This window comes from Anomaloglossus baeobatrachus, chromosome 9 (genome assembly GCF_048569485.1).
Source record: "Anomaloglossus baeobatrachus isolate aAnoBae1 chromosome 9, aAnoBae1.hap1, whole genome shotgun sequence".
Taxonomy (NCBI): Eukaryota; Metazoa; Chordata; class Amphibia; order Anura; family Aromobatidae; genus Anomaloglossus; species Anomaloglossus baeobatrachus.
Window position 1 is genome coordinate 157980240 of NC_134361.1, and position 23896 is coordinate 158004135.

General features: G+C 45.1%; 1 protein-coding gene across 2 annotated transcripts in view; it reads right to left on the reverse strand.

Annotated features, from left to right (window-relative positions):
* Window positions 1–23896, reverse strand: part of KLF8 (KLF transcription factor 8) — a 121569-nt gene that overhangs the window by 48680 nt on the left and 48993 nt on the right. For both annotated transcript variants that reach the window (XM_075322768.1, XM_075322769.1), the window contains exon 2: window positions 10552–11062. In XM_075322768.1, coding sequence (XP_075178883.1) covers window positions 10552–11062 — 511 coding nt within the window. The remainder of the gene's footprint in view (window positions 1–10551; window positions 11063–23896) is intronic.

A 23896-nucleotide genomic window follows, 5' to 3' on the forward strand; every position in this document is an offset into this window, starting at 1 on the left:
GCCCATGATCACTCTGAATGAACTGCAGAGATCTACAGCTGAGGTGGGAGAGTCTGTCCATAGGACAACAATCAGTCATACACTGCACAAATCTGGCCTCTATGGAAGAGTAGCAAGAAGAAAGCCATTTCTCAAAGATATCCATAAAAAGTGTTGTTTAAAGTTTGCCACTAGCAACCTGGGAGACACACCAAACATGTGGAAGAAGGTGCTCTGGTCAGATGAAACCAAAATTGAACTTTTTGGGGACAATGCCAAATGATATGTTTGGCGTAAAGGCAACACAGCTCATGACCCTGAACACACCATCCCCACTGTCAAACATGGTGGTGGCACCATCATTGTTTGGGCCTGCTTTGCTTCAGCAGGGACAGGGAAGATGCTTATAATTGATGGGGAGATGGATGGAGCCAAATACAGGACCATTCTTGAAGAAAACCTGTTGGAGTCTGCAAAACACCTGAGATTGGGACGGAGATTTGTCTTTCAACAAGGCAATCATCCAAAACAAAGCAAAATCTACAATGAAATGGTTCACCAATAAATGTATCCAGGTTTCTAGAATGGCCAAGTCAAAGTCCAGACCTGAATGCAATCGAGAATCTGTGGAAAGAGCTGAAAACCGCTGTTCACAAACGCTCTCCATCCAACCTCACTCAGCTCCAGCTGTTTGCAAAGGAAGAATGGGCAAGAATTTCAGTCTCTCGATGTGCAAAACTGATGGAGACATACCCCAAATGACTTGCAGCTGTAATCACAGCAAAAGGTGGCACTACAAAGTATTAACTTAAAACGGGGCCGAATAATATTGCACGCCCCAATTTTCAGTTATTTATTTTGTACAAAAATGTAACATAAGCAATAAATATCGTTCAACTTCACAATTGTGTCCCACTTGTTATTCATTCTTCACAATAACATTAACATTTTTGTGTTTATATTTGAAGCCTTAAATGTGGGAAAAGGTTGAAAAATTCAAGGGGGCTGAATACTTTCGCAAGGCACTGTATACACACACACACACACACACACACACACACACACACACACACACACACACACACACACACACTACAGTTCAAATGTTTGGGGTCACCAGGACAATTTTGTCTTTTCCATGAAAAATCCTACTTGTATTTCTCAAATGAGTTGCATAATGAATAGAAACTATAGTTCAGATATTGACTTGGTTAGAAATAATGATTTTTACTTAAAATAATTTTCTCCTTCAAACTTTGCTTTCCTCACAGAATGCTCCTTTGCAGCAATTCCAGCTTTGCAGACCTTTGGCATTCTAGCTGTTAATTTGCTGCAGTAATCTGGAGATATATAACCCTATGCTTCCAGAAGCCCTTCCCACAAGTTGGATTGGCTTGATGGGCACTTTTTGCGTACCTTACGGTCAAGCTGCTGCCACAACAGCTCAATAGGGTTGAGATCTGGTGACTGGGCTGGCCACTCCATTACAGATAGAATACAGGTGCCTGCTTCTTCCCTAAATACTTCATGCATAATTTGGAGGTGTGCTTTGGGTCATTGTCCTGTTGTAGGATGAAATTGGCTTCAATCAAGCGCTGTCCACAGGGTATGGCATGGCGTTGCAAAATGGGAGTGATAGCCTTCCTTATTCAAAATCCCTTTTACCTTGTACAAATCTCCCACTTTACCAGCATCAAAGCAACCCCAGACCATCACATTACCTCCGCCATGCTTGACAGAAGGCGTCAGGCACTCTTCCAGCATCTTTTCAGTTGTTCTGCGTCTCACAAATGTTCTTCTGTGTGATCCAAACACCTCAAACTTCGATTTGCCTGTCTATAACACTTTTTCCAATCTTCCTCTGTCCAATGTCTGTTCTTTTGCCCATATTAATCTTTTCCTTTTATTAGCCAGTCTCCGATATGGTTTTTTCTTTGCCACTCTGCCCTGAAGGCCGGCATCCCGGAGTCGCCTCTTCACTGTAGACGTTGACACTGGCATTTTGCAGGTACTATTTAATGAAGCTGCCAGTTGAGGACCTGTGAGGCGTTAATTTCTCAAACTAGAGACTGTAATGTACGTGTCTTCTTGCTCAGTTGTGCAGCGCGGCCTCCCACTTCTCTTTCTACTCTAGTTAGAGCCTGTTTGTGCTCTCCTCTGAAGGGAGTAGTACACACCATTGTATGAAATCTTCAATTTCTTGGAAATTTCTTGAATGGAATATCCTTCATTTCAAAGAACAAGAATAGACTGTCTAGTTTCACATGAAAATTCTCTTTTTCTGGCCACTTTGAGAGTTTAATGGAACCAAGAAATGTAATGCTCCAGATTCTCAACTAGCTCAAAGGAAGGTAAGTTTTAGGCTATGTGCGCACTGGGAAATGGAATTTTCTTGAGAAAATTCTGCATGCTCTCAAAGATTACCGCACCCGCGGTAAAAAAACGCGGCAAACCGCACCCGAAAACCGCATGCGGTTTGCTGCGGTTTCACCGCGGTATTGTTCGCGGTATTGCCGCGGTTTTGCAGCGTGCGGGTTGGGATGTGCTTTATTGCATTCAATGCAATAAAGCACATTGAAAAAAAAAAAAGTCATTTAATTCTGAGATAGTAGATAGACAGAAGAATAGATAGAGGAATAGATAGATAGATAGAGGACAGATCGCTGCATTTCCCACGGTCGACAGTGAGTTCACATTACCGGCCGTGGGAAATGACCGGTAATTACCTCTGCTGTCTGCTGCATTCATTCAGCGCTGTGTCTGTGACAGTCGCGGCTGGATGTAAGCAGCACAGGACGTCGGAGCTGTGGATTACGCCGGAGCTTTGGTGCGGGAGGGGTTAATAAAAGGGTGAACGAGGCTTGTTTGTTTTATTTAAAATAAAGGATTTTTCGGTGTCTGTGTTTTATTCACTTTACTTACGGGTTGATCATGTCAGCTGTCACATAGACGCTGCCATGATCAAGCCTGGAGTTAATGGCGGTGATCCACCACCATTAACCCCTTGTATTACCCTGCTGCCACTGCTACACGGCAGCAGGAAGAGCCGAGGACACGCCGATGCTGCCGCATAATGCATGCGACAGTGCCGGGGCAGCTGCGGCTGGTATTCTCGGCTGCGGGAGGGGGAGTGAGGCGGGGGACATTAACCCTGCCCCTCTCCCTCCCCAGCCTAAGAATACCGGGCCGCCGCTGTGTGCTTACCTCGGCTGGACGGTAAATATACAGCGGAGCCCACGTGTTTTGTTTTCTATATTTCCGTTTTCTTTCTATGTGTGTTCTATGTGTCTGTGTGATCTATGTTTGTGATGTCTGTGTATGTGTGATCTTTGTGTGTGTTTACTCTCTGCACGGCTTCCTCTTCCTGTAATGACATCACTTCCCTGCAAAACCGCAGACAGGCGATGTACATTACCGGAGGTAAACCGCGAAATACCGCAGGGAATAACGCAGGAAAACGCAGTGAACCGCAGAGAATTTGCTGCCTGCGTTATTCCCTGCGGGATTTCCCGATTACATTGGAGTCAATGGAGTGAAATCCCGCAGCGATGTGCGGAAAAGAATTGACATGCAATTGTTTTTGCTGCGGGAATCCCGCAGCAAAACATGCAGCTGTCAAATTCCGCCTAGTGCGCACAGGATTTTTTTTGCCCATAGGTTTTGCTGGTGATTCACTGCAGAGATGTTATGAACATTTTCTGCAGCGAAACATGCAGCAAAACCGCAAAAAATCCGCGGCAAAATCCGGTAAGTGCGCACATAGCCTTATAGCTTTTCTAATAAGCAAAACTGTTTTTTCAGCTGTGCTAACACACTTGCACAAGGGTTTTCAAGGAAATTCTAAACATCCATTAGCGTTCTAACACAGTTAACAAACACAATGTACCATTAGAACACTGGAGTGGTGGTTGTTGGAAATGGGCCTCTATACAACTATGTAGATATTGCATTAAAACCAGACATTTGCAGCTAGAATAGTCATTTACCACATTAGCAATGCATAGAGTGTATTTGTGTTTAACTTAATGTTCGCTTCATTGAAAAAAAAATGTGCTTTTCTTTCAAAAATAAGGAAATATCTAAGTGACCCTAAACTTTTGAACTGATTATATATATATATATATATATATATATATATATATATATATATATATATATATATATATATATATATATATATATATATATATATATATATATATATATATATATATATATATATATATATATATATATATATATATATATATATATATATATATATATATATATATATATATATATATATATATATATATATATATACACACACACACACACACACACACACACACACACATACATATATATATATATATATACACACACATACATACATACATACATACATATATATATATATACACACACACACACACACACACACACACACAGTGCCTACAAGTAGTATTCAACCCCCTGCAGATTTAGCAGGTTTGATAAGATGCAAATAAGTTAGAGCCTGCAAACTTCAAACAAGAGCAGGATTTATTAACAGATGCATAAATCTTACAAACCAACAAGTTATGTTGCTCAGTTAAATTTTAATAAATTTTCAACATAAAAGTGTGGGTCAATTATTATTCAACCCCTAGGTTTAATATTTTGTGGAGTAATCCCTTGTTTGCAAATACAGCTAATAATCGTCTTTTATAAGAACGGATTAGGCCGGCACAGGTCTTAGCGCTGGCTCCTTGCTCTCCTTGCTACAGTATGCATCGGGTTAATTACCCGATGCATACTGCAGCCACATGTCACAGTGCAGGAGCCGGCACTGGCAGCAAGAGCGGAGGCTGGTAACCAGCGTAAACATCGGGTAACCAGGGAAAGGTCTTCCCTTGGTTACCCGATGTTTACGCTGGTTACAGCTTACTGCAGCTGCCAGTGCCGGCTCCTGCTCGCTTCATTTCGTCGCTCTCTCGCTGTCACACACAGCGATGTGTGTGTCACAGCGGGAGAGTGACGACCAAAAAATGAAGCTGGACATTCAGCAACGACCGGCGACCTCACAGCAGGGGCCAGGTCGTTGCTGGATGTCACACACAGCGACAGCGACGGGACGTCGCTGCAACGTCACAGAAAATGGTGACGTAGCAGCGACGTCGTTGTCGTCGTCGTTATGTGTGACACCAGCTTAAGTCAGAAAAGGCTGGAAAAAGAGATAATTAATCCAAACATGTGAAGCTCATTGTTCTTTGTGCCTGAAATACTTCTTAATACTTTAGGGGAACGAAACAGAATTTTTGTGGTTTGAGGGGGTTGAATAATAAATGACCCTCTGAATAAACTTTTTCTGAATGACTTTTTAGTACTCCATTAGTACTGTCTAATACTTGCGTCATACTGAACAGTGTGTCAGTGGGGAATGCTCACAAAGTAATGGAGTAACTGACTGCTGTACTATTTGTACGAGTAGTAAATAGTGCGGAATTCAGGTTACTCATTACTTTGCGAGTATTCCCCACTGACTTGCATTACACATCATATTCGGAATGAATACGCGAGTATTAGACAGTAATCGTTATGAGTATAGCGAGTACGAATTGTTAGGTATTCGCTCAACTCTAATCATAATGCCAAATCAGTTTTACCAAATTGTGAACATGGTAAATAAAAAAAATCCACAAAGAAATAAATCAGGGAATTGCACTAATTTTGCAAATACCACACTTGGAATTTTTTTTCGCTCTTTTTAGTACAATATGGGGCAGTATGAATGGTGTTGCTTAAAAGTACAACTTGTCCCGCACAAAAATAAAAAAAAAACTGGCTTTGGTCAATAAAGAAAAAATAAATAAATAAGTATATGACTGGGGGTTAATTAATAAAAAAAAAAAAAACTAATAATATATCATGACTTTTTGTTGGTCACACTTTTGGTCATATTCTTAAGCCTTAAGACCGCTTTGTCTACGGGAAAAATTAAAATAATGAGTCTGTTTTTTGTGTGGGACAAACTGTAGCTGTACCGGTATTTTTGGAGTACATTAAACTTTTTGATGATCTTTTATTCAATCTTTTTATTTCAAGAATAAAAACACACTATAAAATCTGAACATTTTTTGATCTATATTTATTTATTAATTTATTTATATTTAAGGGATAGTCCCATCTCCAAGATCCTATCCTAATATGTAGTAGATGTAATAATATTATTAACAAATACTTCCAATCTAATATATAAAGCTGAGTGTATGTATGTATGTATGTATGTATGTATGTATGTATGTATGTATGTATGTATGTATGCATGCATGCATGCATGCATGCTAGTCAGGGTGTCACAGGGTACTGCACCCTCTTTATCTTTTGGTGCAGGACTCAACCCCTCATGGTTCCGGGTTCCCAACCTATGGTACTGCATCCAAATCCCAACCACACCTCACATCACACTCTGTCAGACACACCAGTGGACTGCCTAGCTGGAATAGGGCCGCCCACCTAGGGGGTCGGGTAGGCTGGTGGGAGAGAAGTGAGAAGAACGGTGTTAGCCCTCAAGAAGTGAGGGGCTGAGGGAGTGGTGGCTCCCTGTATGTAGTCGGTTGGGTCGCAGACGGTGGTCTGGGCCCGGAGGAGTCAGAGACCCGGTCGCAGGGTATTGAGGCTGGGTGCCTAGACCCGGTCTTGGAGGACGGACAGCATCTCAATCCTAATAACCGGTCCGGGACCGAAAGCACGGCGGGGTACAGGACCCTAGGTTGGGGAGTAGCTTCAGGCAAGCCAGCAATTAGCCTGTGGAGGATAGCGTCTTCACGTACTGTCCCCAAGAAGCTCAGAGATCGGGGGCACTAGCGCAAAGAGGGGGATAGGGCTTTCCAATCCATGCAGCCAAAAATCCCAAGCGTGAGCTCTTGAGAGCGCAGCTCCACTACCAACAAGTAGGGAGCGGGACCCGGACAGCTTTAAACCAATTGGTCACCCGAACATTCTAAAATTTGAGCACGGAGGCAGGCTCCAGACCATCCGGCAGTACCAGAGAAGACTGACACCCGGACGAACTCCCCAAAGAGAGCAGCGGCACCCAGAGACTTGGTTTACCTTTGTATCAGAGTGTGCTTTGCGGTCACAACACTACCAACATTGCCTGAGTGAGTACGCTGTCCTCCCCTGCTTCCAACCTGCACCACGCCCCCCCCTACACCACCTCTACCATCCAGAGTCCCAGGGCCTCCCCTACCCGTGGAGGAAACATCATCTGGCTGCCCCACTCCATCTCCCCTGGGTACTCGCATCGGCAGTGGTGGTACTCCCCTTACCGCATACCACGGGTGGCGTCACAAACTCTTTCCCCTGTAAATACCCACTTTACATTTGAAGTGGCCACGAGCCCCGGGTCCGGAGACCCTCGAGCCACAGCAACCCCCGGATCCGAGCGGTTCTACAGGGGCGGCACATATGTACTGTATATGTATGTCCGCTAACGGAATCCGCACCGTCGCATTTACAATCACAAACTTTTGCACAGACGCCTCATGTGACTCAGGGAACGTCATAGACTATGTTTTGACGACAAGAAAATTTAACCCCACACTTTACAGTTACTCTCCAAAAAGCATGCCTCCATTAAAGTGATTGGAGCTGCGAGCTACAGGCTATTACTAGGAGCTATGATTGGTTGCTATAGGAACAAAGGACATTCATAGTATACGAAGCTTACGTGTGAAGTAATAAGATGTTGGTGGGCAGAGACAGATCAGAAAAAAAGAGGCAGACGGGGAAAGAGGCAGACGGGGAAAGAGGGAGAGAGACAGAGACAAAGACTGATACAGAGACAGACAAAGATAGACAGAAACACACAAAAACAGACAGAGATACAGACAGACAGACAGACAGACTGTGAGAGAGACAGAGAGACAGTTACTATCCCGGGTAATGCCAGGGTACTACAGCTAGTTAGAAATATAGTACAGTTCTCCTGATTCAGTCGCTTACCTCATGTGCAGGGCATTGCAGGACCTGAGGTATCCATGGTTACGACCACGCATATAGTCGCAGCAAGTAAGTTGCTTGTGGTCATAACCATGATTACCTAAGGTACTGCAATGCCCTTCCCATGAGGTAAGAGACAAAGCTAATCAGAAGAACTATACAACATTTCTAATTGAAGGTGTTTGCAAATATTATCATTATTATTATTACTACACCCAATACATAATAAGATAGGATCTTGGAGATGGGAATACTCCTTTAAGTCTTCAGTCACTATGTGAATCACTATCAGAATTTTTAGGTGTCCGGAGATGGTTTCCTGGAAAAATTCTGGAATCCCCCATTGAATTCCATTATACTCGGGTACACAAGTCGAGGCCGTCTGAGCATCCAACTGCTCATTATGAGTAACCGAGCACACAAACCTGGGAGTTGCTCACTCATCAATAGTAAATATATATTTTACAAATACATATCTACTTTGGGTATTTTTTTTTTGTTTCTTCTAGGTTTTACTACTTTTGCTGGGAAAAAAAAACCCCAAAGCATCGCTTTACAACATTTGTTTTTTTTTGGGGGGGAAGCAAGTGGGTGGTGATCACATTATGAGAGAGAGATATTCTTTACAGAGGTGTATAAGAACCTGCTTTGTGCGTAACAAGAGGTGCTTTTTAATGGTTCCATTTTGGGGTGTATGATCACTATTTTTTTTTTGCAAAGTGTTTCTTGCTTGGTTTTTCAAAATGTTTTGGGTTTTGCAGTGTTCAGCGACCAAGATATAAATACACGACGACCCATGTTGCTTGTCCAGTGCATTACTAAGCCCATTAGTGTGTGCCTGACAAGTAGCCCATCAAGCCCGGCCCCTGCGGGATCCAATGGGCTGCTGTACATGGTAAACACTGGAGGCCATTATTAGACCTCCAGGTGCAATAGCACCCCACAATTTCACTGAGGTGGTTCCTACGAGCAGAAAGTTGGAGTGATCTCGCTCTGTCAAAGTCTTTACATGCATGGTCATGGCGACAGAGGAGTGTAGAGTATTCAACAACCAGGTCAGTGTTACCACACAATAAACATGAGTTTAATTTCTTTTTCACCATTTATTTGAAAGCGCCTGTTCTGTTCTCCGGTGCCGGCGCTGGTCCAGGAACGTTTGTGTTGTGTCTCATGTGAAGTTCAGTCACGTGAGCCCTGAAGCCGAGAAGCAGCCACTAGTGGGCCACTTCCCTTCTTTTGGACAACATCCAGTGAAAACCGGAACTGTTGCTGCTTATTCGTGTCTTCCAGATGTCCATTTCATCCAACGGAAGACAGAATGAAGGTGCCCATCAGTTGCCACAGATTTGCTACAGGGGTCACGTAATAATGTCATGCGAGCCCCGACTCAGACATCACTGGAATGGTGCAGGCACTGGAGGAGAGTACATTCCACTTTTATTTTACGGGGGTGAATATAGTAATTGAGATGAGGTTTTCGAAATATTTTTTATTTTTTCATTACTACATACACATATATGTGCATGTAGTATAGGGAGAGTGTGATAATATACTCACCTACTGCCATCTTCTCCAGGATCAAGTGCCGGTCTGCTTCTTTTGTCAGTGACATCACTAATCTGCAGATTCTCCGGATCACACTGCGCTTTACATGACCTGGAAGTGGCTTTTTACAAAGCAAGTCTATGGAGCGTCAGAACGAGGCTCCCATAGACTTACACTGTAAAAGAGATAGAGCATAGAGTGACTCAGAGTCTATAGAGCGGTGACATCACTGAGAAGAGGAGCAAAATGGCGCTGGATCTCAGAGATAGCGATCCGCGCGTGGTTGTATCAAAGTCTTGTTGACGTCAAATACCAGCAAGAATCAAAAGTAAAGCAGCTTCATTTAAAGTATGACATACCAACAAAACAACAATCAGAGCATCAAAACTGACTAAAGCTCACTCAAAACCACAAGTAAGGTTATGTTCCCACGATGCGGGCACGTTGCGTTCTAGAAGCAGTGTAATTCCTCTTGTGGTGATGCTAGTGTTGTTCGCGGGAAAACGCAGCATCTATGCCCACAATCAGGGTTCTGGGCGCAGCGGATTTTGTTATGTTCTCCAGCCGAGAAAAACTCGCTCCTCCGCAAGCATAAATGGACATGCTGTGGCTCAAAAAGCCGCCCCGCAGGTCAGTTTATGCTGCGGGGGGGGGGGGGGGAGGGAGCACCGTGAGCATGGGATTCCTATAAATCTCATCCACTGTGCTTGTCTTGTACAAAGCAGCATTTTGAATGCAGTGAAAAATACACAGCGTCCAAAACCCTGATCGTTAGAACGGTTGCTGCATTCTCCCGAGGAGAGTACTCGCATCTCCACAGGAGGGATGACACTGATAGTGGGAACATCAGTACCCTAACAATAGGTGCAGAAAATCTGTAACACCGACATCTCAAATACTCATGGCGGGAAGGAAGCCTGAGATGCTTTGTTTCCACCCATATTGACTCCTCATATTCGTGTCACTCAGAGGTCTTGCAGGATGGACTCTCGGCAGGACTCGGCATACTGGTATAACTTAGAAAATCAGCATTATTACGTAGAAGAACCATGAACTCACCTGTTGTTTTCCCATCAGCTCCTATTAGAGGAACAGTAATAGCTGCAGTGACACCATCCGTGGGCAGGGTTGTGTAGACAACAGGCAGCGACTGCACAACAACAGGAATGGTTTGTAAACTGCCCATTTTACTGGGTAAATTAACCGATGGGATGGTGTGTATAACATGAAGGATCTGCTGTCCACCAGTGCCTTGCGTCGATGCCAAAATTGAACCAGGAGAAAGTACAGCAGGAACCGCAGAACCAAGGCCGGACAAGGAGACCACTTGTGGATGTCCTGCCAGGAGCGCACTGGGTAACATGGAAGTAGTAGGAGGAGGACTCTGAGATTGGTGAATAGACATTTTAGGCTTATGTAAAGAGAGGTCAACTGGTTCAGCCTGTGGCATACTGCAGTCACTGTCCAGCAGTTGCTCCGGCGGCTCCATCTTGATGTCAGTCAGAAGAGGAGCGGAGGACTCCGTGCCAATTTTGCAATGGGAAGGCATGAGTAGAGAGGAACTGTAGGCCTAAATATAGAAAAAGAAAAAAAAAAATACATATAAACATCAATGTAAACTACATAAAGCATGGATCAAAATTGCAATATTTCAGCATCACAGGAGGGCGTAGACCTGATAAATATGAGATAAATATAACCTGGAGCAAAAGCTGCCAGCAGGGAGTGAAAGAAGGCTCCACAGGCAGATTTTGGATTCACCCTCCCCATTTGCTGGATGAATCTGGAGGGGTTTCCACAGTACAAAATAAGGGACTAACCAGGCAACCTTTATAATACGCCTCCCCTATAAGTAATGGGAAGCAAAGCACATAGCTATAAAAGCTAAAGTCAGGGGCCAATTTACTTGTATATCTGAAATGTACAGCAATACCCTGTGCAGAAGAATATCTGACAAGTCGTTGGCAGCAGCACAAGTGGTGGAAAACGCAATTCTTAGAAATAAAAGCTTATAAATGGTTGCAAGGCTGTCTGTTTATTCTGTGCTGACTCTTCAGGGATCTAGGGAGAGCTGAAACCAGGCACACCCAGGGTGGGGCTGACTTGTTTAAATGGACAGGGAACGCCTGCTGCTCACACACCCTGTTTCCTCCGAGGATGGGGGTGGGGTGTGGGTGAATATGATCTCAAATCGTGCCATAATGTACACGCACGTTTATGGACATAGATTTCATCTGCCCTTAATGATTAATAGCATATATGAAGCAAATGTCCTGAAGTTTAATGAGTACGCAAATCCTAGAAGGTGCATTTACACCTAGTGTTACACGAACGTCCACCAGGTACATGTGAATAGCCCGAGACCACACGTCACATTTGCACCAGTGTACAAAGGGCGATGTGCTGTCGAGAATGTCGATCTGTCATTGCCATCGATAGCCTGATCATTGGGAATCAGTATCCCTAAGAATCCGTCATATTGGAGAAAAACTTACTATAAAAGCCACTGGGGACTGAAGTGCTCGGGAGACTAGTCGGACAGGCAGCTCCATACTTGCAAGGAAGGATCTGTCACTAATGGGGCACAGTCAGAAAAGCGACCAGGAACCTGCCTGACCGACCAGTCTGCCACACGGATTGGCCTCTAGCCGGCTTTTAAAGTACGTTTGCTAAAGGGAACCTGTCACCTACTCACCTGCAGGGTGGTCCAATACGGTCAGGTTTGATAGGCATTGCTGTATTCGGGTCATGCGCCTCCTCTATACTTGCTGTTCTCGGATCTGGCACCTCTTGTGTTCCGTCCATCGCGGTCCTCCTTGCTGCGTGTGGATGACGAGTCCTAAGCCACCCACACTCCTGTGCACAGACACTTTGCAAAGTACTGTAATGCGCAGGCATTCTTTGACCTGTCCCGGCACCTGCGTATTATAGTACTACTGCAGTGCTGAGGGCAGAGTAAAGTCTGCCTATGTAGGAGGTCAATGCCGGCCAGTGTGGATGACGTAGAACGCGTCATGCACATGCAGCAAGGAGGGTGGCGATGTACGGAAGAGAGGAGGTGCCGGACCAGAGAATGTCAAGGATAGAGGAGGCACCGAATCCGAGAACAACAACGCACATCAGACTGGACCGTATTGGACCGCCCCACAGGTGAGTACATGACAGGCTTCCTTTAAGGCTTGTGTCGCCCATGGAGAGGGCAGGATCTAGCAGCTGTCATGTTCCCTTCAAATTACGTCCGATCTCCATCTTCCAGTACTGCTCTGTTTCTTTTCTGACCCATGTGACTAAGATGATGGTAGAGTTCCTACCCCTGAAGACACCAAATGTCTTCATAATTATATACATGTGATAATATATAACATAATGTTATGTAGGAAGTAATGTAAAGTGTAGGAATGCATAGGATGTAGTGTAATGGATGTAGCAGTGCTGGTTTTGATATAAGGTTATAATATAGGATGTCTGTTAGATAGGTTGCCGGCAACAGCAGATATGACAGTTGGCAGGTGGGATTGGCCCATGAGGGAGGAGCTTGTGCTGAGGGAGAGAGACAGAGTCTAAGGCTATGTGCCCACGGGAGCTTGTTTCTGCGGATTTTGCCGCGGAAAACCTGCGGATTTTTCTGTATTTTCCAGATAAATCCGCAGGTTTTAGCATGTACAGACACTCCCCATGTTATCCTATGGGACATGGGGAGTGTCTGTGTCCATGCAGCGGAAAAAAAAGGATGTCCCGCAGCCGCACATAACTGCATGTCAATTATTCCTGCGGAATTACCTGCGGAAATCCCGGTTCTCCGCTATGGAGATAGAGGCCGGGACATCCGCACGTAATTCGCATGAAAGTCCGCAGGTTTACCGCAGCTATACCGCAGCTATACCGCTGGAATCCCACAGCTAAAAATAGCTGCGGATGCCGGCGGGTAGCTGCGGGAAACATGCGCTCGTACCTGCGGATACATCCGCAGGTACGAGCGCCCGTGGGCACATAGCCTTAGAGTTCAGTTGGAGAACAACCAGAGTTGAGTGTGGACGTAAGGGTCCGCCAGGTCGTTTTGGTCGCTCTGTTTGGGCGACTCGTGGTGGCTGCAAGGTTGACATCAAATAAGTGTAGTATGAGAAAACACATAACACATGGGGTGGGGGGGGGCTGTAACTGGAACAAAAACCAGTAGAAAAATCTAGGACTGGTTGAAGGCCATGGTATGCCGTGCTGGTAGGGTCTGGAGTTGGACGAGAGACAAGTACCGTATGCATTCCAGTGAGGCAGTTCCGAGAACATTGCCACTCCCTGTTGCAGGGAGGACGTGGAACTACAAGGGGAGACTGGAATGACTCTTACAGATGACTCCGTTGTGTTAGGCCGGGCTGTGGCAGGAGGACTAGGAACATACACAATAATAACAGCTGAGGTGAACTTGGAGAAAATGGTGTCTGTTGGTGCCTGCTACTTCATGTGTAAAGTTGCCATCCAAAAACGGTTAAGAAAAAGACTGTTTAATAAGAACCATCAGCCTCCATTTCCTTCATGATCTGGTCCAGGCCTGCCAAAAACAGCAGCAAGAAGAGGCCTCCTGGAAGGCATGAACAGCACTGCATCTATCCACACACCCAGCCAGGACCACAACACTCTTCCTGTGAAATGGGGCCGGGGGCCTACCGGATAAAATCCCTCACCAGCGACAACCACCCCACAACCATTTACATGACCTGAGGTCACAATAGCCAAATCTCACAGGGGTTTGTGTGTGTACCCAAAGTTGCTTCCTCATTGTAAGGACTCATTCAGTAATTTTTCTTGCACGCAAAAAACTGGTCTGAGTTTCATCAGTGTTTTTGATCAGAGAGGCAGAGTTTCTATTGTTTGACAGCAAGTTTCTCAAGCTTCTCCTACCAAACAATAGCTGCAAAAAACAGACAGTCCATGGATGGTCCCAAGTGCCATTTTTTTTCCCACAGACTCAGACTTGCATAGGCGAGTTTGATACAACACTTTGATCAAAAATGAATAGGTTTCTGTGCTTTTTTTTGGACCACGTTATCCATGAGGAAAAAAAAAACCTGTCAGATACAACAGCTCCATAAACAGTACCATAGGTACGAGTGCTATCCATAAAAACACACATCACACCCATACAAGAAAAACTGAGGTATGAATGAACCCTATGTCTTATAGACTTACACTGAGAAAGCAGCTTGACGGTAAAGCTGAAGATCAGTCTTGTGAACCATAAGAGGATCGGAGCAACACAGGAATCTGAGGACGATCTCGTTCAGTATATATGGATGTAGAGCAGAACCTACAGCTCTAAGGGATATGGACTTTTTACAGAATGAGGCGCTGCTTACATCAATCTTATTGCTGTGTTTTATTAAAGATTAATTGCTCATCAGTTTAAGGTACACAATTTGAAGGAGGAAGGAGTTATATCTGTGTGTATCCCAGTTGGCCTTGATTGACTCTAATGTACTCAGGCCTACAGTAGAATTAATTGTCCTGCATCTGGTGTTGGGGAGGGGGGGGTACGTCTATTGTTCTCCTCTGCAGACGGCCTCCCTGATACACAATCCTGAAGACTGGCCGGAGAATGCCCTCCTTCATACTTAGAGTTACATGAAACAAAAATTTAAGTGGGTGGGATGTGATCACCTCCCCTCCTCCAGGGGGCCAATCTCAAAAGAGGCAGAAAAGCAAAGACGCATATTTGGAGGGAGTTGGTGCGGAGACGTGGAGGGGCGATCTGTTGCTGTGGCCAGGATCTGGTGCTTATGAATGGACTAGAGATTGGAACTGGTTACTTGTACAATGGTTAGGATAGTTCCTCAATCCAGACGACTGATATCACAAGGATTACTGTTGTCGTGATATTCGTCTGGAGGAGCATAAGGACTATGGTTGCTTTACGACCGTGTACAGAAGAAATAAAAAATTTTGCATCGTTTTTAACCCACAACCTCAGATCTTCACAGCACCTATACTTCATTATATACATAATTAGGAGATTGGGGGGGAAAAAATTTGCTGAGACATCTTTAAGCCATACCATAATTTGATTACAATCTAGGATACTTTTTGTAACATTATATCCCCCCAGCCTGTATCATATTGCAATCAGGCTTCAGCAGTAGCTATTGTCCTTGATTTGGTGGGGGTTGCATATACATTGTTCTCCTCTGCAGGGGGCTTCCCTAGTACACAATCTTTGGAGACTGTGTCTAGGAACCTTTTTCTAACTAGTAACTACAAGTAGCAAATGTTAAGGGGGTGGATTTAAGGAGAGGTTTGAGATTCAGCCACATGTTTTTTAGTTTAGTTATGCTTTGTTGGGTGAAGGGCGAGGATCTGTGCTGAGGCCAGCTCCTTTTTGCCCATACATGGACGATTGGACATTGAGGATCAGCTGCCATTTGGATATTGGATGTTTTATGCTCCCTGTCTCATTAAATCTTCTTGGATTGTTAATCGGTCTGGTGTCCCTTACTGCTCTGTCGCATACCCAGTTACAAACTGGTGGCAGCAGCGGGATCAGAGCAGAAGAAATGGAGGACAACGGCCCATCAACGTCTGAAACCAGAACCTCAGGATACAAGAACTGGACTGTGGGGAGCCTACAAACAAAAGGCCCGTGAATTAGGAGTCGGCTACAAAGGACTCTCTAAGGAGCAACTAATTGAAGCATTGGAAAACGCTTGCCTGCAAGATGGCACAGAGGAAGGATTTCCACAGCAAGGGGAGCTGGAGGTAAATACCCAAAAAAAGTCAATGGATTGTGTGGTATGAGGAGGAGATGGCACTGCTTGGAGATGAGGTCACTGTTGAATGTAAGATGGATGCTATTTGCAAAGCTCAAGAGAGGGCATTGCTGGAGAGGAGGTTTTCTGTGGAAACAGCTAGAGGCTCCAGACAAACTGTATTCACAGCACCAATTATGAGGGAATTCTCCAGAGTGTCCCGCAAGGACTTTAAGCCATTTAATGAAGCTGCAGGCGACATTGAGGGCTTCTTCCAGGACTTTGAGCATCAGTGCCGATTAATGGAAGTCCCAGAAAGAGAGCGAGTCAGACACCTGGTTGGCCTCTTGGAGGGTGAAGCTGCCGACGCCTATAGAGCTATGGACCCAGAGTGGAATTGTGAGTATAGGGAGATAAAACAGACAATTCTAGAACATTATGCCGTGACCCCAGATACTTATAGGACTCAGTTACGTATGTTAGCCTGTGATGGGGAAGTGTCTTTCAAGATATATGCCCACAGACTGAAACAAGTATGCCATCGCTGGCTGGAGGGAGAGGGGGGCCTTAACTTGGGAGATGTTCGTCCAGGTCATCCTAAAAGAACAGTTTTATGCCAAGTGCCCTACTGAGATCCGGGAATGGGTGCACGAGAGGAGAGGAGACCAGAGACAGTGGAACAAGCTGCTGCTCTAGCTGATGAGGTGCTCACTATCAGACCTCAGTGGAAGAAGCTGCTAGTGGAGGGAGAAAAAATGACCAGCTCCCCAACACCAGAGGTTCCTTGTCCTTCAGTGCCCAATGTTCCTCGACCTCCTAGACAACCACCTCCAGCACCTCAATATCAATCGCCAAGGTCTCCTACCTACTTCTCCAGAAGGCAAACTGGAAGGAGTGAGACGCAGCGCAGAAGTTATCGATGTGCGCAGCCTGGTCATCTGCAAGCTCCCTGTCGAGGTGTTCGGAGGCAGAACAGCTGCAGACCACCTTTGCCTGTCCATTATCTACAGACACACTCAGTAGGAGAAGAGCTGGATTCAAGCCCTGATGATTTGCCAAGTGACTCTGGTGTGTTGACTTCCCTGCCAGGGGTCTGTGGGGTGCGGCCCACAGCCGCCCGTTCTTCTGATCTTCAATGCCACTTTGCCGGTGCGATTACCAGAAGTCAAGCAAAGAGAGCATCAGATGTGGACGTGTTCAACCCAGAGAAAATGGACTTCTATATCGAGTTACCAATGCTGACTCCTTAGATAAGCCCTGGACTTATAGCAAACAGCTGATTGTTCCTCAGAAATACAGAATTTCCCTATTACACCTTACTCATGACATTCCTACTGCCGGCCATCAAGGGAAAACCCACACAGAGAGACGATTGACTCAAATTTTCTATTGGCCTGGAATTTCTCAAGCAGTGGCGCATTTCTGTCGAACTTGCGACATATGTCAGCGTAGAGGGCGACCCGGAGATCACCCAAAGGCACCCTTGCAACCACTCCCTATAATAGAAGAACCCTTTCAAAGAGTAGCTGTCAATATCATTGGACCTCTGGCTAAACCAAGTAACTCCGGAAAGCAGTATATTCTCACTGCTGTGGACTACGCCACCCGATATCCAGAAGCTGTGGCCTAGTCAAGTATTTCTGCAGCCAAGGTGGCAGAGGCCCTTGTTACCATTTTCACCCGAGTAGGATTCCCAAGTGAGATCCTATCGGACCAAGGCTCCCAGTTCATGTCAGAGTTGGTGCAGTGTCTGTGGCGCACCTGTGGAGTACGAGCAATTCGAACTACAGCATATCATCCTCAAACCAATGGACTTTGCGAACGGTTTAATCAAAATACTGAAAAATAGGCTAAGGGCCTTCACTGACAGGGATTCTGATTGGGAGAAGTACCTACCCCATCTCCTGTTTGCCTATCGGGAAGTTCCCCAGGAGTCCACTGGGTTTTTCCCCTTTGAACTACTCTATGGAAGAAAGGTCAGAGGACCCTTAACTCTGCTAAAGGAATATTGGGAGGGGCAAGTTGAAAATACAGGAACCCCTGTTGTTCCATATGTCCTCAAACTTCGGGAAACCCTGGCTCAACTTGCTAGTTTGGCTCAGGATCATGTGCGGATGGCTCAAACCAGACAGAAAACATGGTATGACCGCAAAGCACGCTATTGAGAATTTGTAGAGGGACAACAAGTCTTAATGATTGTTCCCCATCGGCAAAATAAACTCCAGACAACATGGGATGGTCCCTTCCGCGTTCTCAGAAAACTAAACGACACCAATTACCTTCTTGCTCTAGATGATCAGGGTCTAAGACAAAAGGACTGTCCATGTGAATATGATTAAGGAGTGCCATGATCGGACATTACCTATGATAGCAAGCTGTCGGCTGGCTTCAGAAGATGGTCAGGAGGATGAGGACCCATTACCTGATCTTGTTGAAGCAGCCAGAGCCCCATCCACTGTGGATCAGGTTCCTCTGAGAGATCACTTAGATTCCTTACAGAAAAAACAAATGCTGGGAGTGCTCCATCAGAGACAGGCTGCTTTCTCATCCCGACCAGGTCGAACCACAGTAACCCAACATCATGTGGACACTTAGGGCTTCCGTTCCATACAACAGGCTCCCTACCGGGTACCAGAATCAGTTAGAAACACCATGCAGCATGAGCTGGAGGAGATGTTACAGCTGGGGGTGATTCAGGCCTCCCATAGTCCTTGGGCCTCTCCTGTTGTGTTAGTACCCAAGAAAGATGGGAGTACTCGATTTTGTGTGGACTACAGACGACTAAATGACCATACCATCAGTGATGCTTACCCAATGCCCCACATTGATGAACTTCTAGACCGGCTGGCTGGGGCACTATACGTCACCACCTTGGATCTCAGTAAGGGATACTGGCAAATTCCCTTGACAGAGGAAGGTGGAGAAAGGTCGGCTTTTATAACCCCCTTTGGTCTGTATGAATTTCTAAACATGTCTTTCGGAATGAAAAACGACCCGGCAACCTTTCAGAGAATGGTGGACCAGATCCTCCGGGGATATGGCTACTTCGCTTGTGCCTACCTGGATGATATCGCCATCTTCAGCCACACATGGGAGGGACATCTGAATCAAGTAGCTGTTCTTGACCGGATTCTCGCAGCAGGCCTAACCATTCAACCTGATAAATGCCAATTGGGGATGGGTGAAGTCCAATACCTAGGGCATCGAGTAGGAGGAAGGAAGTTACATCCTGAACCTGCCAAAATCCAGGCTATTAGAGACTGGCCTGTACCCCAAACCAAGAAACAAGTTATGGCTTTCCTGGGCACTGCCAGTTATTACCGAAAATGTGTTCCTCATTTCAGCAGTGTGGCCAAGCCCCTTACAGAGCTCACGAAGAAAACGATGCCCCGGCTAGTGATCTGGACTCCAGCATGTGATGAGGTTTTTAAACTGCTGAAGGACGCCATGGTCTGCGACCCTGTTCTGGCTGCTCCAGACTATAAGAGGAGATTCATTGTGCAGACGGATGCCTCTTCTTATGAATTGGGAGCTTACTCAGCCAAGTGAATGCAGCTGGGGAGGAGCACCCCATTGCCTACCTTAGCAGGAAGCTGCTGGACCGAGAAGTGGCCTATGCAACTGTTGAGAAGGAATGTCTGGCTGTAGTATGGGCCCTTAGGAAACTAAGGCCGTATCTGTATGGACGAGAATTCACTGTGGTTACTGATCAAAATCCCCTCACCTGGCTGAACAGAGTCTCTGGGGACAATGGACGCTTTCTACGATGGAGCCTGGCTCTTCAACCCTATAACTTTACAATACAATATAGAAGGGGCAGCCAACACCAAAATGCAGACGGATTGTCCAGGCAAGATGAGCCCTGAGTCAGGTCCGCCATGTTTACGTGTACTTGACAAGCGACCTGTTAAGGTCACTAGTCTGTACACAAATTGAGGGGGGGGGTTGTAACATTATATCCCCCCCAGCCTGTATCATATTGCAATCAGGCTTCAGCAGTAGCTATTGTCCTTGATTTGGTGGGGGTTGCATATACATTGTTCTCCTCTGCAGGGGGCTTCCCTAGTACACAATCTCTGGAGACTGTGTCTAGGAACCTTTTTCTAACTAGTAGCTACAAGTAACAAATGTTAAGGGGGTGGATCTAAGGAGAGGTGGGAGATTCAGTCACATGATTTTTAGTTTAGTTATGCTTTGTTGGGTGAAGGGCGAGGATCTGTGTTGAGGCCAGCTCCTTTTTGCCCGTACATGGACGATTGGACGTTGAGGATCAGCTGCCACGCTGCTAGATTTAGGGAACGCATCTGAGGACTGTTGCATTCTCCTTGGCGTCGGATTGCCCCAGATCTGTTTCCTTTGTGTGGACTCTAAAGAACCATTTGGATATTTTATGCTCCCTGCCTCATTAAATCTTCTTGGATTGTTCATCGGTCTGGTGTCCCTTACTGCTCTGTCGCATACCCAGTCACACTTTTACATGGCATTTCACTCGAAACCGCAGAGGTTTTGCAATGTAATTTTCAACAAAACATTATTTAAACCAGTGACGCATGGAAACAAAATTTGTTTCACCTGTGAAAACATTATGGCCAAAAACCTCATAGCGCAGTCATTGCATCACAGAGAAATCTCCACCATTTATCGACAGTACAGGTGAGAATTATCCGTACAAGTCAGCGATGCCATTTGTGTGCTGTCCATGAGTTTCAGGGTACAGTGCATGTGCTGTCAAAGATTAAAGGGGCTGTCCACTACTCGGACAATTCCTTCTACCTGTATAACCCTATTAAGAGTTATTATATTCACCTTCTGTACCACTGTCGGCATTCGCTCTCCCAGGCGTTAATGTAAGATTGTGACGCAACGCGAGCCCTGCACACAGTCACCGCAGGTGTCACTGTCTCCACCTTCAGATGTGCAAGCCATCAACTGGGGGTCAAGGATAGCCACCTCCAAAGGTGGGGAGAGAGAAAGTGATTGAACGGGCAGTCCGTGTGACATCACAACCTCACATGATCACTGGGAAAGAGAGAGGACAGACACTGCTGCAACTGGAGTGGAGGTGAATATGAGCATTTTTCATTTTAATAGGGGAAAACATGAGGAATGAGAAGGGGTTATCCAAGTATTTGACATCCTCTTTAACACTGCAATGTGTAGGATATGCTCTGTAATAATCACTGACATCTGAATGAAACCTTAGGGAACATATAGATATATGTTGTCGAGACAGAAGATATGGACTTAAGTGGGCTTTACACGCTACGATATATCTTACGTATGTCGTCGGGGTCACGTCGTGACGCACAACCGGTATCGTTAGACATATCGTAGCGTGTAACTGAATAGGATAACTGAAGTGAGCACTAATATATATATTATGAGTGCAAGCCAAAAATTACATACTATATACGGATAAGGCTGCACATCAAACTTAGATAATGGTATAATGCCTCAAGCATATGGACAAATATTGGAATATACAATGAAAAATGCTACTTGCTAATTTGAACATGTGAATAATGAATTGCATACCTGCCATGAATATTAGGAAAAAGGAGATATTTAGCAATCGCATTGATCAATGTAACTGAGCCCCAAGGCCTCGTCAAGGCATATCTCTATATTGGGGTCCCTAGCTCTGTGACCCTAACTGTGTGTCATCTCATTGCAATTAAAAACTGCTATGGGTGGAGAGGGGTAACTAAGGACTTTCTTATATAGGAGATGGAAAAAACATGGCCGAAAGGGGCGGAGCTGTGTTCACATTCAGAAAAAAAACTACATATAACTGAATAGGATAACTGAAGTGAGCACTAATATATATATTATGAGTGCAAGCCAAAAATTACATACTATATACGGATAAGGCTGCACATCAAACTTAGATAATGGTATAATGCCTCAAGCATATGGACAAATATTGGAATATACAATGAAAAATGCTACTTGCTAATTTGAACATGTGAATAATGAATTGCATACCTGCCATGAATATTAGGAAAAAGGAGATATTTAGCAATCGCATTGATCAATGTAACTGAGCCCCAAGGCCTCGTCAAGGCATATCTCTATATTGGGGTCCCTAGCTCTGTGACCCTAACTGTGTGTCATCTCATTGCAATTAAAAACTGCTATGGGTGGAGAGGGGTAACTAAGGACTTAGTTAAGAAAGTCCTTAGTTACCCCTCTCCACCCATAGCAGTTTTTAATTGCAATGAGATGACACACAGTTAGGGTCACAGAGCTAGGGACCCCAATATAGAGATATGCCTTGACGAGGCCTTGGGGCTCAGTTACATTGATCAATGCGATTGCTAAATATCTCCTTTTTCCTAATATTCATGGCAGGTATGCAATTCATTATTCACATGTTCAAATTAGCAAGTAGCATTTTTCATTGTATATTCCAATATTTGTCCATATGCTTGAGGCATTATACCATTATCTAAGTTTGATGTGCAGCCTTATCCGTATATAGTATGTAATTTTTGGCTTGCACTCATAATATATATATTAGTGCTCACTTCAGTTATCCTATTCAGTTATATGTAGTTTTTTTCTGAATGTGAACACAGCTCCGCCCCTTTCGGCCATGTTTTTTCCATCTCCTATATAAGAAAGTCCTTAGTTACCCCTCTCCACCCATAGCAGTTTTTAATTGCAATGAGATGACACACAGTTAGGGTCACAGAGCTAGGGACCCCAATATAGAGATATGCCTTGACGAGGCCTTGGGGCTCAGTTACATTGATCAATGCGATTGCTAAATATCTCCTTTTTCCTAATATTCATGGCAGGTATGCAATTCATTATTCACATGTTCAAATTAGCAAGTAGCATTTTTCATTGTATATTCCAATATTTGTCCATATGCTTGAGGCATTATACCATTATCTAAGTTTGATGTGCAGCCTTATCCGTATATCGTAGCGTGTGACAGCTACGAGCGAGTGTGAACGAGCAAGAATACTCATATTGTTGCTCGTTGACACGTCGCTCATTTTCAAAATATCGAACGTCCTTCTGCGCGCCAGTTGTTCATTGTTCCCGAGGCAGCACACATCGCTCCGTGTGACACCCCGGGAACGATGAACTGCAGCTAACCTGCGTCCCGCCGGCAATGCGGAAGGAAGGAGGTGGGCGGGATGTTACATCCCGCTCATCTCCGCCCCTCCGCGTCTATTGGCCGGCGGCTGTGTGACGTCGCTGTGACGCAGAGTGTTCCTCCCCCTTCAGGAAGTGGATGTTCGCCGCCCACATTGAGGTAGTTCGGGAGGCAAGTATGACGGGGGTTACTGACTTTGTGCAACACGGGCAACAAATTGCCCGTGCCGCACAAACAATGTGGGCGGGTGCGATCACACATGAAATAGACGTGTGTAAAGCAGCCTTAAGACTGAATATGCTGCAGAATTAACACAGATTTAAAGGGATTGTACACCACTAGGACAACCCCATCTGATTCTACTTGTTTCCCCCACTTAAAATAAAAGATATTGTACTCACCTCCCATTCTGGCGCCGTTCCAGAACTGACAGTAACAGTGGTTTGGAGCTCACGTGACATTGTGACGTCACGTGATCCCCGCATTCAATCACTGCCGGCTTCTCTCTCCGAGTCTTCGGACTAAATGAGCAAACAGGAAGTGAGTGGCAGCCACAGCGTCA